Source organism: Falco rusticolus, chromosome 3 (assembly GCF_015220075.1).
Source record: "Falco rusticolus isolate bFalRus1 chromosome 3, bFalRus1.pri, whole genome shotgun sequence".
Taxonomy (NCBI): Eukaryota; Metazoa; Chordata; class Aves; order Falconiformes; family Falconidae; genus Falco; species Falco rusticolus.
Genome location: NC_051189.1, coordinates 103136775 through 103153528, shown reverse-complemented (window position 1 = coordinate 103153528; position 16754 = coordinate 103136775). Strand labels below are relative to the sequence as shown.

Genomic DNA, 16754 nt, shown 5'->3' with positions numbered 1-16754 from the left:
TCCCACCCAGGGCTGCAGAGCACACCTCAAGCTGAACTGGGATCTCTGGCCACTAGAGGCCTTTGCTTCCTCTTGATCCTGCGGTGAAAGGAGCTCTTATGGCCCTGGAGATGATGCTGGAGCATGGTCCCTCCCTGGACAAGTCCAGCTGTCTGTCAAGAGGCCTCACCTGTACCTTGTAGCACAGGGCAAAGGCTCCACTCCCCTGCACTCCTAGCCAGCTTGGTAATGTCCCCAACCCACGGTTTGCTGCCCCAGCACTCCATTAGTCAGAGGTGTCAGCTAGCCGAAGCTGCTGGGGACCTCTCAGGCTGAACTTGGTTAGTTGCGGGCAGAAGGGGGTCTGCTGGCTCTGCGACAGGGGTCCCGTGTGGAGCAACCAAAGGGGATGGAGTGGCAAGAGGCTAGCGCAGCGGCAGTAGGAAGGCTTTGGCATGTACTTTGGTCCGCAGCAGGGCTGCAGGACGGGATCCCTGCCTGCTCTTCCTGATGGGGCTTTCCCCAGACTCCATGCGCTGCTCCAAAAGCACTTTCTGCACTTTGATCTCCTCCAAAACTCACAGAGCCTCTGGCCCTGTGCCGCATGGCGGCAGATGCCAGTTCTCGTCTGGCTCTGATCCAGGTCAAAGAGCAGCGGGGGCAAGTGAGGGGGCAGGAGGCCTGGTCTGTGGTCATCTCACTGTGAAAGAACCTGCAAAAGAAACTCCCGGGTGTAGCTCAGTTTGTGCTCTTTGAGCTCTGGACATCAAAAGCATACGGGATTTCACAAAGGTGCCCGCGCAGAGGAGAGGAGGCAGCACCAAGCTGGTGTGAAGGCATGGGCCTTGTACTTGACAAGCCTGAGAGCAAAGGGGCTGTGCAGTGGACTGGGGGCCTGACGGGCACGCTGTGGGAAGCAGCAGAGCCAAGATCACCTGTGCAGCCATGAGCTGGAAGAAGAGTCTTCTTGAAGGCCTCATGGTGGTAACCGGCTGGAGGGAGCTGGCTGTGCCAGCAGCATCCCCCCGGGCTCCCCGCCACCTCCCAGGCCTGGAGGCAGCCCCCAGGCACAGTGTGTGCCCTCCCAGCCTGGCTGCTGCCTTCCCTGTCTGCGCTGCAAGTGGTGTTTGCTAATACCGGGTCTAAAAGTTGCTTTCTGAAGGACTAACCTTCCTGTTAGGAATTAAAAATATTCCTCATGCAAGAAGACGTGGAGCTGTTGATAACCTGTTGGGCAGGGCGAAGGGCTCACAGCTGAGGCAGTGGACTTTCCATGCTCTCCCTGTCCCCAGAGCCACCCCTGAACTGGGAGGAAGGTGAAGGGAATTTGGTCAGGGACGCCATGGCCCCCGGGCAGCAGCAGCATCGCTGGCAGGATGCGGCCACCTGCCCCAAAGCATCGCTGTGACAGTGGCAGTAGAAGGCACAGCAGTCAGTCTGTGGCGGAGTGACGGCGATGCTTTGGGCACCGGGTGGTTGGGGTTCAGGCTCCACCTGCAGTCATATGTCATGGTGGTGGTGCCGATGGTGGCAGAGCTGGTGCCATGAAGGAGGAGTTGGGTTTGAGCATGGCCACTCGTGACCTGGCACTGCGTCCACCAATTCACGCAACACAGGGAGGTCGATGGAGTGAGCAGGTGGTCACCCAAATCCTTAGGTGTTGTGACCTGCAGTCCTTTGTCACTCCTTTGTGCCACCTCCGGCTATGAGCCACCCCTGTCCGATCCCTATTTCCGTTTGTCAAGGGGGAGTGTTGCCTTTTTTCAGTTACTTGAGTGTTGACCTTGCTCACCACTCGAGTATGAAAACCACAACAGGCTGCCTGCTCTCACGTAAACTTGGAAGCTTCTTTGATGTAGGGTATCACTTTTTTAGGGTATCACAATTTAGCATTCCTTTGAATTCAGGACTTGTAGTTGAGAGCAGGCTTTTTGTTGGCATAGCTATGTATGACTGAATCATCTGTTAGAAAACAAAAATCAAACCCAAACAGGATCACAGTTACCTGGCTTTTTCTCCACCTCATCTTCTCCTTGTCTGTTTCCAGATAAAGTGAGGTAGGCAATGTTTGGGAGGATTCAGGTCTTTCTAAATGCTTGTTGGTATTCTTTGATTGATTTGTTCTCCTGCATAACAGTGGTAGCAGTTAGGCAAGAGAGCATAGGTGAGAAGGTAAAACTTAAGTAAGAAAGCAACAGACCATTTTGCAGAGGTTGTAGCTTGTGAAAACTCCAATGAGTAATACATTGCCCACTGGAAAAATACCATCCTGAACTATGAATACACTCTCACTCAGCAGTTCAGTATTCAGTGCTTCTATGCCTAGCAGTGGTCTTCCTGCATTTCTTCACCTTTTAACTGTATAGATGTTTTCAGTATTCTCTGTCAACACAGTGAAAAATGGTATTTTCAGCTGTTATTGCCTGTGTTCTTCGTGCTTCATGGTGCGGTTGTGCTGCGGTCAGGCTGGTAGCTTTATGGGACTTGTGCAGCAAAGGTCTTGCAGCTCATGTTCTTTTTCTCTTTAGCAGATGCTCCAAACCATTGCAGGGCATGGATGGAGATCACGTTCCAGTAAACCTGCTCAAAACATACACATAAGCAAACCTGCATCTGGCTTTAGCTTTGGTAGTCATTGCGGTTTTTGAAAGAAAGAGAACAGTTAAAGACAAATTGCAGGGTCAGGGGGGAAAAAACAAACGGCAAACAACTGTATTGCAGTTTAGTATGAATTTACAATTAAGGTGTTTATCCTGAATAGATTTCTATTTTTTATATTTTTTTTAATAAATATTTGAAACCCCAAATTACTTTCTTTTCTAGCTCAGGAAGGCCCAGGTATTGACGTGATATTTATGAGATTTTCTTTTTTTTAACTGATGTCTGCCTTGAGCTTGCTTGACTGCCAGAGTTGCCTTAGCTTTGAATAACTACCTCACATTGGCTTTTAAAATGTTAAAATAACTCTATGTAGTCTTAACTGAACTTAGTTATAAAGAAATATTATAAAGAAATTAATCCCCGGTGTATTAGATACGTAAAGGCAAATTTAGTGGGTCAGCAGGTCAATGCTTGAAACTGAGCAGCCAGATTCATCAGATAAGCAACATTCATCTGCCTCCATCTCCTTCGTTTAGTTAGCACAGCATGCTTTTCATTTCTTTTGGTAATACCTTGTATGTTACATGGCACTTCCTACTCGGTTTTCAATATTTTTGGAAGAATTTTGTCATAAGTAAGTAAGCGCACCGTAGGCATCAATTAGAGATCAGTGGAGCTTTTTCTCTAGAGAGAAGGAGGATGTTGAGTTGCTTTGGTTTCTGGAGAGGCCCAGGAAGGTAAGTCCTGGTGCTTTGGATTGTCCTGGAAGGAACTGAGACTTGTTTTCTCTCTTCTCATAGTCTGACAACTGGCAAAATCGGTGACTTCTTTTTAACTTTTTTTTTTTTTTTTTTTGGTAATAGAACTTACTGATGAACAGAAAGAGTTTCAAGCTACTGCTCGTAAATTTGCTGTGGAGGAGATCATTCCTGTTGCTGCACAATATGACAAAACTGGAGAGGTAAATCTACCATATGGCAGGGGAAAAGAGAGATTTTGACCTTAACCTGTGTAAAATGTAAAACGTTAACTATGATGAATCAGACAGTGATTTTCCCTGTCTGTTTCAGTATCCTTTTCCACTCATAAAACGGGCTTGGGAACTTGGTCTTATAAATTCACACATACCAGAAAGCTGTGGTAGGTAAATCTTCTTTTTAATCTGTAAAATAAACCAAAGAAAAGGCCTTAGAGGGTATTTATGTGTGTAATGATGGATTCTGTATAAAATGAACAGTCGCATACTTCAATAATCTAAATTGAATCAGTACACAGGTTGACACATACAAGTGCCACTAGGGGTGGATGTAATCACCCAACAAATTAGGCTGTGATTTAGTAATTTATAACCAGATTTCCTCCCATGATTACAACTGCCTAATGTTCCCCTGGTGTGCTGTGTCATCTGATGAGGCAGAGAAACTAGACAGTCGTATTTTGACGTACTCTGTGATACAGGCTGGAGCAATTTAAGACAATAAGCCAGAAGGATGAATTTCCAGTTCAGAGGAGGTGCAGAGGATCAGTGCTTAGGTATATGAGTAACGATGGAAAAAATGTTAAATTTTAGATTTTCTTTTTCACGTGTATATGTTACCTGAAAACAAAGTTGGGGAAATGTCCATAGCAGGCCCTGGGTTTTTTTTTTAAGACTTATTAGAGGGTATATCTTGTATCAAAAATTGAATTAAAGAGATCAAAGAAGCAGTTGTGAGGATCATGTTTATTCAGCCACAGACACTCAAGGCTGAAACAGATGGACTACTGCAATGTAGAATCACTTGGTTATTAAATTAAAACTTGGAAGTGACAAATTGGACACCACTGCTTTACAAGGTCTGGAAAAGGAGATCAATACTGAGGTCATAGAGTTTATTGATAATGCTGACTTACCTGCTACAGAAAAGACGAGGCTGGTGTGAAGAGCTCTAGGAGGAGGTGGTGAAACTGAGCGACTGTTAAATGGCAGATGAAGTCCAAAATAGGAAAAGTGATGCACACAAGAAAGGGAAGAAGCAATCCAAACCTCACAGAAAAAATGGTGTCTTCTGAACTAGTTATTACCTGTGAAACAAAGAGATACGGGGGTTATTGTTGCGATGGAGGGAAGACACAGTCGCTCAATATGAGTGATCAGCAGACTTCGTTTATTGTACCTTACAGTCACCTTTTATGCCTTCTTATAATTAGCTCATACATATTACAAAAGTTAAGCTCATTATTGGTTAGTTGCCTAAATACCAAGCCCACCCCTAGTTTCTCTTCTGTAGTTTTCTGTTCCCACCTGCAACATTCTTTTCCCACCAAAATCTTCCTGTTATTGTGTAACAAGGACAGCCAAAGACGGTGTATTTTGCTTTACTTCAGATAAGCTGAGAGCGATGTGCATTTTTGTCCAGCCAGCTGGACTATGTCTATGTGACCCTTTTCAGCTAGCCAGTTATCCACAATTCCCCCGTTTTTATTTTGGGCGACATAGGCTTGGTTGACCATTTTCAATAACAGCGTTTTAACACAGGAACATACACAGCCAACTTATAAAATCTCAGTTCAGAAGTATAATTCCTGAAATACTTGAAAAATAAAGTTAGCTTGAAGCTTTAATTTAGATGCTCTTTCTGTTCCAGTGATATAAAAAGTTTAAAAACTTCAAAGGTAATTTTAAAGTTCTGAACATGGACTAATGCAAGCTCAAAACCCAAAAAGAAACCAAACTGATGTTTGACTAGGAATATTTGCAAATATTTTAGTGGAAAATCCCTGACCATTAACAATTTTCTGTCCAAATAACAACTGCCCTTATGCAACCAACCAGTCCATACATTTTCTGAAGAATACCTCATTGATATCAAAGAATTAACAAAGGGGAAAAATTAGTTCTAAGCTATATACATTCATAAGTGTTTTTTTTCAATAGTTACATACAGATTTACACACTAAGCCATAATGGCTTGTAGGTGATACACACAAGAAGAGTACGTTGCTTATCTGTCTGAATGTCTATGCTAAATTTGACAACTATGCCACAAGCCAAGCCTACATGGGTGCTGTGTGTTATGCACGTTCCTTAACAAACAGAAGTATAATAGACAAATTCCCAAGATCTAGTCCCCAACCTAATTATATTATTTTGTAGCCAATTAAGGAAAATAACACAAATGTGCATATCTACATGTGCACACACCTTTTAGTTCAGAACCAATCTGTGATAAAAGGCCTTAGCCTTATGGCATCATTGAATCTTAACGAGTACAGTAATTAAAAATGCAGTCTTAATGTAAGTGCGATTTATGCTGACATTCCCTCAAATGCTACACATGAGTATTTCTCACTCAACTGCCTCAAGTTAAAATAGTAGTATTTGTTAATATGTATTAAAAATCATTAATTCTCTACAATAGCAGTTGACTTCCATAACACTATGTAAGCAAAAGAGGCTTAAGATGGGTTTTCTGAATACTAACAATTTATTTTAGACTGTCTAAACTCAGGTCTTGAAAGATTTCACTCTGCCAGACATAGAAACACTGTTGCACTCCAGTTGTGATATCCCTTTTCCCAAGTTGTCACATGCACATCTCGCTCAAGCAACATTATTGTTAAAGTTTCTCTCTGCTACATAAAAGCATGTTGCACTTGTAGATATAAAAGACAGCACCCTTACTTAGATTATTACCTTATTACCTCATAACTCTTAGTATACCTTGTATCTCTGATTTCATCACTTCAAAAATTCACCAGAAGCAGATAAAACCACAGCATCAGACTAAACTACACCTTAACTGCTGATTCAAATAAAGGCATTCTCTTCAGATATGCCTAATGCTTACAAATAGTGTTGGCTGGTTTTGATCAAGAAACTATTATTACAATAACGATCAAAAATAATAATCCCGTTTGCAAAATGCCTTTAAGCCAGCCTCCTAGTCCCAACCAATTTCCACATTCAGAATACAGCATAAATACAGAATACAGAATAAATTATCTCCATCAAGGCAAAAAGGCTTCTTGTTAAACACAGAGATGTTTGCTAGTTCAAAGCAGAAACGCATTTCTTGTAGGTGACATCTGAAGCATTTTTTTTTTTTTTTTTTTTTTTTTTTGGTGGGTTTGTAACCAAGTCCATATTTTTCCTTGAGAAGCTTAAGCTGTTCCTCTTGTTTCAGGAGAGTTTCCAACTCTGATTTGTCGAATAGGTCCGTATTTCCCAAAGATATCATACATTTCCTCCGCTGTGATTTTATACGGCAGGTTCCGAATATAAAGGATCCGATTGACCTCTGGGGGCAGCCAGATGTTAGCTCGCTTGGCCGCTTGCATCGCCGTGGCGCCGATCGGAGGGGGGGGGGGTGCAGCCTTGGAGAGAAACCGCGGCCAGGAAGGGGCCTGCCGGGCTGCGCGCCGCCGCTCGCCGCTGCCGCGGGGGACCCGGATGCTATCCCATACGCTAATAACCCGGGTAATGCCTTTTTACAATCTATGTCCTGAACGCTCTGCTTTTCTAAAAAGCATATGAGCGAATCGTACGTCGCTTGTCTCTCCATACCTTCGTCAGCGCTGTTGCAGCCTTTGCGAGACTTCGGCGACGCGTGGCCGGCGGGACCCTCTGTAGGTGCTCCCGGGCGCGGGGACTGTGCCCTTCCGCCTCCTGCGCTGCTTTCAGGACCGGTACCCGAATCTCCGTCGAACCGTGGCTCGCAGGTTCAGCCCTCTCTAGGGTCCCTGTTCGGGCGCCATTAGTTGCGACGGAGGGAAGACACAGTCGCTCAATATGAGTGATCAGCAGACTTCGTTTATTGTACCTTACAGTCACCTTTTATGCCTTCTTATAATTAGCTCATACATATTACAAAAGTTAAGCTCATTATTGGTTAGTTGCCTAAATACCAAGCCCGCCCCTAGTTTCTCTTCTGTAGTTTTCTGTTCCCACCTGCAACATTCTTTTCCCACCAAAATCTTCCTGTTATTGTGTAACAAGGACAGCCAAAGACAGTGTATTTTGCTTTACTTCAGATAAGCTGAGAGCGATGTGCATTTTTGTCCAGCCAGCTGGACTATGTCTATGTGACCCTTTTCAGCTAGCCAGTTATCCACAGGTTATAATACTGAGTTCTGTGAAGATGTCAGCATAATGACCAGAAGTGGTCAAAACCATCAAATGAAGTCAGAAATCAAGAAGGGAACAAAGAGAAAAGCAGAAGCCATAACTATGCTGCTGCTTGCCCCCAAATTGCTCTTGCCTCTTGTTCATTATGCAGTCGGATCCTTCCACCTCAGAAGGTTGTTGTGGAAATGAGGGAGGTTCCTAGAAGGATGACAAAGATGACGAAATACACGGAACAGCTTCTGCATGAGAAATGCCTATCATGCCAGTGTCGTGGAGAGTGTGAAAAGGGATGACATCTCATTGTCCCCTTCAGTACAATGAGAAGGCATCAGATGGAGTCGGCAGACGGCGGGTTCAGAAGAAATGAAAGGAGATGGTTCTACACTCAGTGTGTAGTTCATTTGTGAAACTCATTGCCCCTGGACGGTATCAATGCTAAAACTGTAAACAGGTTCAGAAAGAGACTGGGAGAATTCACAGAAGAAACATCTGTCAAGGGCTAGCATAACAAAGATAGTTTTGGCTGGGGAAGTCACACAAAGGCTGTGAAAATATTTCAGGGAAGCGTTGCTGCATTGTTACCGTGTTGTTACGCACTTCACAAAGTGTTGGCTTCTGCCAGAAGCAGGTTACTGGGTTGTTTTGCTAACTGGTATGGACGCGTTTCTTTTCTTCCTTAGTGCTGTGGAAGCTCAGCAGCCCTTGTGGCCCTTTCTCTGCTTCCTAAGAACTCTTAGGGAAATTCTCAGATGCGAAGTAGCCAAGAGGTCCCACTGGTACATTTTGTGCAATCTGTCCGACACCAAGCACACCATCACCCGGGAACTGCAAAATGTAATTTTTAAATCATCTGTCACTAATCTGACAAAACTTTATTTAAAAAGCTGGCATGGGAATGTCTAATTGTACGCAACACGCAGTCAGAAGTATGTGAGGGCATATGATTTTGATAAGTAGGTTTTGTAAATCACTAATATGTTGCAATTTTTTAGCTCATTTTAGTCCATGAAATGTTTCAACTGTAGGTGGTCTTGGCCTTGGCAGTTTTGAAGCGTGCCTTATTACGGAAGAGTTGGCTTACGGCTGTACCGGGGTTCAAACAGCCATCGAGGCGAACTCCCTAGGGGTCAGTTCTGTCATTTCTTACCGCCTTTAGACTAGAGTCTGTGCCCTTTAGAAAGATGGATTAATGGTCTAAATATTTTCTTTCAGCAAATGCCAGTAATCATTGCAGGAAATGAGCAGCAACAGAAAAAATACTTGGGAAGAATGACAGAGGAACCAATGATGTGTGTAAGTATAACTTAGGTGCATTGCAGACTGTTCCCAAATTGTATTAATTACGGTTTTGGTTGGGTTTTTTTTTTTTTTTTTTTTAAACACTGATATCTACTCACAGTGTAGCCTGTTTTGGTTTGTAAATAAACAGTGGCTTTTTCTGAAAGTCAAGGAATATTGAATTAAGTGCATTCAATAAGCAAACAGAAGGTAGTACCTGGAAAACCATGCTGAGTCACTTACCGAAAAGCAGTGCCTTTTATTTCCCTTTCAAGAGAAGGTGTGGGAGTCTAAGAAAAATGCAAGGTTTGTATGAGTGCAGACTCCACTCAGATGGGCGTTGATCTGCATTTATGGATCTTAAACATTATACAGGCGCTCTCTGTTAAGGTAATAAAGATTCATGTGCAGTGTGTTAAAATCTGAACAAGGGAGCCTCATAAAATGAAGAGCACAGCAACCATAAAGTGTTACTCTGTGCTCTTATTTTCAGATTTGAAAGGTCTTTGGCTTCCATATCGGAGTTGTGAAGCATAAGGAAGTGATGACTTACGAAAAGTTACAGAATGTGCCTGTTTACCATTAAAATTAAAAGACAATTGTAAGAATTATTATGGATTTATGAGGAAAATCGACCCCTACTTGTTTGGATTCTTGTGCAGACCCTTGTTGGGCCTTTTGGATGCGTTCTGGGGTTTTCCACGCGGTTCACTTAAAATGTTTACAGATCAGTTTGGTGCACATAATTTGCAGTAATTTCTGGTTGCTTAAAAGTAGAACTTTATTCTTCAGGATTCTGCGTTTTCTTTTCTTTTAGGCTTACTGTGTAACAGAGCCTGGAGCAGGCTCTGATGTGGCTGGTATAAAAACCAAGGCTGAGAAGAAAGGAGATGAGTACGTTATTAATGGCCAGAAGATGTGGATCACAAACGGTGGGAAAGCAAACTGGTGCGTTGACTTGCCACTGGCATTACGTTTTCTGTTGTTCTGTTCTGTCTTGGGGGAGGCGTGTGTCCTGTGTGCGAGCCCCCAGGGAATGGGCTCTCAGTTGTGGCTGCTATCACACTCCTCAGGGAAGGGCAGCAACACTTAACTGCCACAGTACTCCAGAAGCTCGTGTTACAGGGGACCTGGCTTTGTGGGTGCGGTGGCCGACATCAGTTGCTTCTCATTGGACTAGAAACAGCCCTAGCTGTTAGCGAAGACAGAAAAGCTCCAGGCTTGTGCTCTTACATTTTATTTTCTTAAGGGAAGACGCTTTCCAAGTGTCAAAGAGTGCAGGTGGTGCTCTGGTGTCTATGGAGGTGCTTTACAAGATGCACCTCTTGCATCATGTCTCATGTAAGATCATGCTCATCCCCAACACTAAATTCCTTCTAAATCCAGAGGGAAAGCTGTAAGGTTTTCTTTTCTCATTACTTCCTTGTTCAAGATAGAATGATCAAAGAGAAACTATCAGCTATCGCTTGATGTTACTGAACACCGTAAACGTGATACACAACTCTTTAATTGCTAACAGAAAAAAAACTATTTACAACTTCGAAGAGTAAAACCAAGATAGTAAAACCAAGAGGATAATAGAACATTTTGCATGCAATACTGTATTTCCCAAGCAAACATCTTTATCTGCGTGCTGGCAATTGGTTTCTTTTGTGTTATTTGTGAAGCTGATTGTAATATTAAGACTTACAACACACGGAAAATGTGGAGAACCTTTGCATGTTGATCTGAAGGAACTGAATTAAATCTTGACTTTTGCAGCAAGAGATGCATTGACACTTTTTCTCTCTTGCTCCCTCTCAGGGTTTTACTTTTTTGGAAGGGCCAAGAATAAGGGGTTGCTAACTTATTCAGTGGTTTATTTCCTAATACCAACACACACAAAACCAAACCCAACATTTAACGTGTGAGCTAAAAAAGTATCTGATTGTTAATTGTGAGGATGAGCTGACTCCCTCGTATTTGTTTTACACTAGGTATTTTTTGCTAGCTCGTACCAATCCAGATCCAAAAGTCCCCGCAAGCAAAGCCTTTACTGGATTCATCGTGGAAGCAAATAGCCCTGGAATCCAAATTGGAAGAAAGGTGAAGAGTGCATCTCTTATTTGACAAGCCAAGAATTCACTTCTAAACCAGTAATGCAAAAAAAGTAAAGAACAAGAAGGTGCCGTACATTGCAAGAATCCAGTGTAGCTGGACCTCTGTAAACTTTGCTTTTCAGGAAATGAATATGGGTCAGCGCTGCTCTGATACAAGGGGTATTGTCTTTGAAGACGTAAGAGTTCCAAAAGAAAATGTATTAATAGCCGAGGGAGCTGGCTTTAAAATCGCAATGGGAGCTTTTGATAAGACCAGGCCACCCGTAAGTATCAGAAATAAGTTACTTGCAAAGTACAGTAGGAATTTCTGATTTTCATTCTGTGCTATATTAATTCAGGTAGCAGCTGGTGCTGTTGGGTTAGCAAAAAGAGCACTCGATGAAGCTACTAAATATGCTTTGGAGAGAAAAACCTTTGGGAAACCAATTGTTGAAGTAAGTTAAATGTATAAAAACAAATACATCAAAAAGCTGTGTTTTGATACTAGATGTCCCACTGGTGAATTTTCGGTGTTCTTCCTCGATATTTAGGACGTGTGAGTTGTTCTATGCCTGCCATTTCTTGGGTTTTCAAGTATATAGGTCCGCACTGTCTGAGTAAATCTAGCTATGCAGGAACTCCTGGGATTCTTCCATAACTTCTTGATGAAAATAGTAAAATCGCAAAGAAAACTCCACCCAAAATCCTGAAACTCCTGTACTGTCAGGACACACTTAAATTCTTCAAGTCTCATGCACAGGGATTTTCAGGGAAGGAAAAACACCTCTGTGAGGTATGTGAAACAAGACTCATGGTATTAATATGAATGGAAAACATGGCCAGTCACACTGCTTGTGAATAAACAACAAGCGACATAGAGATCTCACGAAAAGTAAAGCACAACTTCAACACTTCATCCCTGTGACTTAAGTGGATTTAGAATTAACAACCTGTCTAACTCAGCATAGAGTTGAGAGCCTGATCCAGATTCTGTAGAACTCAAAGCTTCCTGAGCGTGTTGAATTTGCAGATTCAGAAGTATGAAGACTGTATTCTTGGATGTCATAGAATTTTAAGCCGGCAAAGTTAACTGGGTTTATTTCATCATTTACAGCACCAAGCGGTGTCTTTCATGCTTGCTGAAATGGCAATGAAAGTGGAACTGGCTAGGATGGCTTACCAAAGGGCTGCGTGGGAAGTCGATGCCGGTCGCAGGAATACCTACTATGCTTCCATCGCAAAAGCGTTCGCGGGTGACGTTGCAAACCAAGTAGCTACAGATGCAGTGCAGATTTTTGGAGGAAATGGATTTAATACTGAATATCCTGTAGAAAAACTAATGAGAGATGCTAAGATCTACCAGGTGAGTAAAAGAGGGAGTGATCTTCAGAGGAATGCATACATTTTATAGAAAAGAAACTAATGGCTACTGATTGAAATCATGATGTGAACATATGGGAAAAAAAAATTGAGGGTGAGAGCAATAATCCTTCCATTCAAAGAAAGGGCATTCAAATGAGGCAGATTCTTACATACAAAACTCTTTGGGTTAGATCAACAACTTAACCTACATAAGACGACTGTAGTGGTTCGGTTTTTTTCTCATGTGGTAACTCTGAAATGCACGGACTCTTCATTTTAAAGCTTTTGAACTCTTAGAAAAAAAGCACTGTAGAAAAGAAGTGATCAAAATAGCCATGCTCGCTTTGGTATTCTGTCAAGTGGAGATGCCTTACGTATAATGCTGTTCTCTTCATCGCTTCTTGCGGTGCTCTAAACTGTCTGTCTGCCTGAGACTTTGGTATAAACTGGGCAGATTACTTCAGCTGAGATATTACCATCACTGAGTATCATGGATTCATGATCTTGCATATGCTGTATTAACAGAAGTGTGGCGCAGTCAGGAGTGATTAACCCTTCCTTTTTTTATTATTTTTGCCTTCTCCAAAGAACAAAACATGCTCATATTTAGTCGTGTTTAGTCCATAGTCACCCATAATCCCCCGTTCTTTTTCTGCGGTATTATTACCAAGAAAATATTCCATGTCGTAAGTGTCCTCTTAGCATATATGATGCTGCAGTTCTTTATCCAGCAAGACTGACTGATGTTTAGCAAACTCAGTAATCTTTATTGGAGCAATTTGCCACAGCAAGCTTTAGCAGAACTGGGAGCTGAAACGCTTTAAACCACTGAACTGTGTTGCCCTTGAATCACATTGCACTGTACCGTTGGAGTCCGTGGCTGCCTTTCTGCGTTACACCTACATACGTCTTTGGTCGTGTAGCTCTGACTTGGCTGCCAGCAAGCCAAATAGATCAGGGGTGAGACACAGAATGTTTCTAGAGGAAAACGCAAGAACGCCTGCTTAAAAAAAAGGTAAAAAAATAATGTGTTGAAGGGAGTACTAGTGAAGAAGGAGCAGTGGTAATAAATGGATGAATGTGAATATTTGCTGTGGCCTTGAAAGGCTAGTCAAAGAAAATACAACACTTGCAGCCCAGGTCACCTCCCTGCCTCCACCCTCACTTTCAAAACCGAGACGATGTATTTGCTTCCCCAGAGAATCCATTTTCCCCATCCTTCATCCGCTATGTCTGTTAAGTTTGTGAGAACCTTACAGAGTTTTGAGGAGAGCATCTGGGAACACAAGACTCTCTCTCAAGATCTTGTATGTGGTTTATTGCATTTAGCCCACTGTAGTTAATCAAAGCACGCTCAAATTTTCTTCAGTTTTCTCTCTCTTTCTGCACGTCCTAATCCACTGTGGATTTGTGCTATGAAGGTTGACAAGTGTAGAAAGATCTGTGAAAATATTTTACAAAAATGATCTATCTTGCAATTCTTCTTTTCAGATTTATGAAGGGACTGCTCAGATTCAAAGGATGATCATAGCTCGTGAACACGTTGCCAAATACAAAGCTTAAAGAAACCTACCAAGCACATCTGCCTCTACTGTAGTGTTCTGTGCTCTCACGAAAGAGGATTCTAGTGCATTTCTCGATACAATTAAAGGCGTGCATAAACCCCTTTTCCTGAAATCTTTTTGTGTACGTGATTAAGCACTGCTTCTGTACTCCCTGCCCATTCCCTCGCTTCATTTCTTCTAACAAACCTGGTGTTTTCTAAACATTTCTGAATTCCAAAGTGATCGGTTGTCCTCTTCCCCCACTCTCTTCAGTCAAACCTTTGGCTTTTGGCAGGAGGAGAGGTAAAAACCTGCCCTGTAAAATTTATGTGATCAAAAAAGTGAACAAAATGATTATTTTTTCTTTTTTTGGGTCTGTGAAGGCATTCAGCATGTAACGAGGAACATCATTTTCGGGGTATTTCCGTATTGTTTATAATGATACAGATTCGCTCCCAGTCTTTTATCACTGGGGTTTGGGTGGCTATCATAGTAATAAATCTCAGGGAAACTGTAAAAAAGCGATTCTGCTTCCTCAGGAACATCATGCTGCTGCAGCACATGGTCTCTGGGTCACCACTTCCTAAAATAAATATGCTAACACTTTAGTTCTGTGGCCTTCAGAGACTTTCATCTTAAAAAAAAGACAGTGAATACATACTGGCTTCTTTCAGTACCATACATTCTTGTCAATTACAAGACAGATTGGTGTTTTTCTCAAACAGTGGCTGCAATTACTACTTGCAGATCCTCTGAATTTTACAGACACTTATGAGCCAGCATGAACAAACAGCAGCTTTGTTTTCATCGGGCTTCTTTTCAGTGACTTAATCATCTGATTCACCTGAATCTGCAGCAAAGGCAGAAACTGTCATTCAGTGCGGTTTATCTCTGTGCCTGAGAGGAAGTTACTTGTTTTCTTGTGCCTTAAGCAAGACTTGTTTATGGATGAGTGGTAAGTACAGCTCTTGAGAAATACAGGTACGCATTTTTTTATCACCGTGGGGAAAAAAAGAAGGATGAGCATTCAGTTTTAAACATGTTTTCATTTGAACTGATCCTGTGCAAAAGAACCTGTAGGAAATGGCCTTATTTTCAGGTATAACAATGCTGTTCTAAACTTGGATGTTCTAAACCCCAAATGGCCAAATAGAGTAAAGGGCAAGAAATGAGAACCTCACAACACCATGTTTTTTCACTGTAAAATTAGATGATCAAGATGTTACTTCTGACAGCCGTTGCTGCACTCTAATAAAAATGTACTTATAAGCAGAGAGGTGCAGTTGCTTTTATTCACTTTGCTTGTCAAACCATTCAAATTGTATTTCGGGTAAGTTGTCCTGTGTCTGAGGTATGCTAACAGCTGTCCTGCAGGTCTCGCTGTGCTACAGCCCGTGGAGCTGAACAGCCCTTCCAGGTCAGCAATACCACATGCTGCTGTCTGCACGTGTGTCAGATTTAAGGATTTAGACAGTACCCAGTAGCAGTAAGAGTATCGGCTTATTGGCGAAAATGGCCTCTTTCACTATTAACACTTCTGAACCCAGCAGATGTTTCATTAGGATGATTCGAGTGAAAATGTGTAGCTTTTCCTTAGGAATGCCTTTTAACACCACCTTAATTTCAAACCCAGTATATTTAAACCTGTTGCTCCTTTTCATCAGAATATTCACTTGACTACATTTCCTGAGGAGGAGGAGGAAGTTCTGTGAGGGTTTTTCTGTTTGGTTTTGGTTTGTTTTAACCTGGATAGGCCCTTCTTTCAGCACTGGCACAATGCACCTTCCACAGACTTCTTGGGGATATCGCTTAGCACTGGCAAGGTCACGCATGGAGTGCTGGGATTCCCCTGTACAAGAGAGGACATCCTGGAGACAGACCGGGGACGGGCCGCCGTGGTGGAGGTTTTGGAAGATGAGGAAAGGCTGAGAGCTGGAGCTGTTTAGCCTGGACAAGAGAAGGCTCAGGGGGATGCGAGCTACGTGCGTGAACACCTCATGGGATGGAAGCATAGGCAGCCAGGCGCTCCTGGCAAGGAAGCGTCATTAGGGTCTGCAGCACGAGTCTGATGCAGAACAGCTGAGAGAACTGGGGGTGTTCAGCCTGGAGAGGAGGGGACTCGGGGGGGGACCTTACTGCTCCCCACAACTGCCTGACAGGAGGCTGTAGCGAGGTGGGGGTCAGCCTCTTCTCCCAGATTAACAGGTCACAGGACAAGAGGAAACAGCCTCAAGTTACAACAGGGGAGGTTTACATTGGGTATTACTAATAAAGAATAAAAAAAATTGCCTTGCTGAAAGGGTGGTCAAGCACTGGAACAGGTTGCCCGGGCAAGTGTTGGAATCACCGTCCCTGGGGGCATTTAGAAAATGTGTAGATGTGGTGCCAACATCCCCCATAACCCTTCAGACCCCTCCCGCAGGCCACCCCCCAAGAAAACACCCATCTGCTCCGGAAACAAACCCGAGAAACAACCCCACCAAAACCCAACCAACCAACAAACAAGCTCTGTATTTTAGATTTTTCTGTAATGGTCGGCATCAGAGACATGTTTTCTTGTAGCGTCTACAAATGGCACTCTGGCCCGGCCCGGATCACGCCCGCCAGAGTGCAATGCCGGTGATGAAGAGCGCGATCAAAGTTTGGCTTGGGAAGGAAAGAGGTTTATTTCTGGCGGGGGGAGCAGCTGCCGTCACCTGCTCTGGGGCTGAGCTGCGAGCCCGACTTCACAGGAAGCTGTGGATTTCTCTGTAAGTACCTGCAGGGCGAGGGTCGGGAGGATGGGGCCGGGCTCTGCTCCATGGC

At 43.2% G+C, this 16754-nt stretch overlaps 1 protein-coding gene across 3 annotated transcripts in view; it reads left to right on the top strand.

Annotated features, from left to right (window-relative positions):
• LOC119144799 (medium-chain specific acyl-CoA dehydrogenase, mitochondrial) overlaps nucleotides 1–15223 on the top strand; it is a 46035-nt gene extending 30812 nt beyond the window's left edge. For 2 of the 3 annotated variants that reach the window (XM_037380607.1, XM_037380608.1), the window contains exons 2-12: nucleotides 2511–2607; nucleotides 3444–3541; nucleotides 3651–3720; nucleotides 8713–8813; nucleotides 8900–8980; nucleotides 9783–9913; nucleotides 10942–11050; nucleotides 11187–11327; nucleotides 11403–11498; nucleotides 12158–12406; nucleotides 13897–15223. In XM_037380607.1, the coding sequence (XP_037236504.1) occupies nucleotides 2511–2607; nucleotides 3444–3541; nucleotides 3651–3720; nucleotides 8713–8813; nucleotides 8900–8980; nucleotides 9783–9913; nucleotides 10942–11050; nucleotides 11187–11327; nucleotides 11403–11498; nucleotides 12158–12406; nucleotides 13897–13968 (1245 nt within the window). In that variant the 3' untranslated portion in view covers nucleotides 13969–15223. Of the gene's footprint in view, nucleotides 1–2507; nucleotides 2608–3443; nucleotides 3542–3650; nucleotides 3721–8712; nucleotides 8814–8899; nucleotides 8981–9782; nucleotides 9914–10941; nucleotides 11051–11186; nucleotides 11328–11402; nucleotides 11499–12157; nucleotides 12407–13896 lie in introns of all 3 variants that reach the window. The other variant, XM_037380606.1, reaches the window with a different exon arrangement.
• Nucleotides 15224–16754: the final 1531 nt, after the last annotated feature.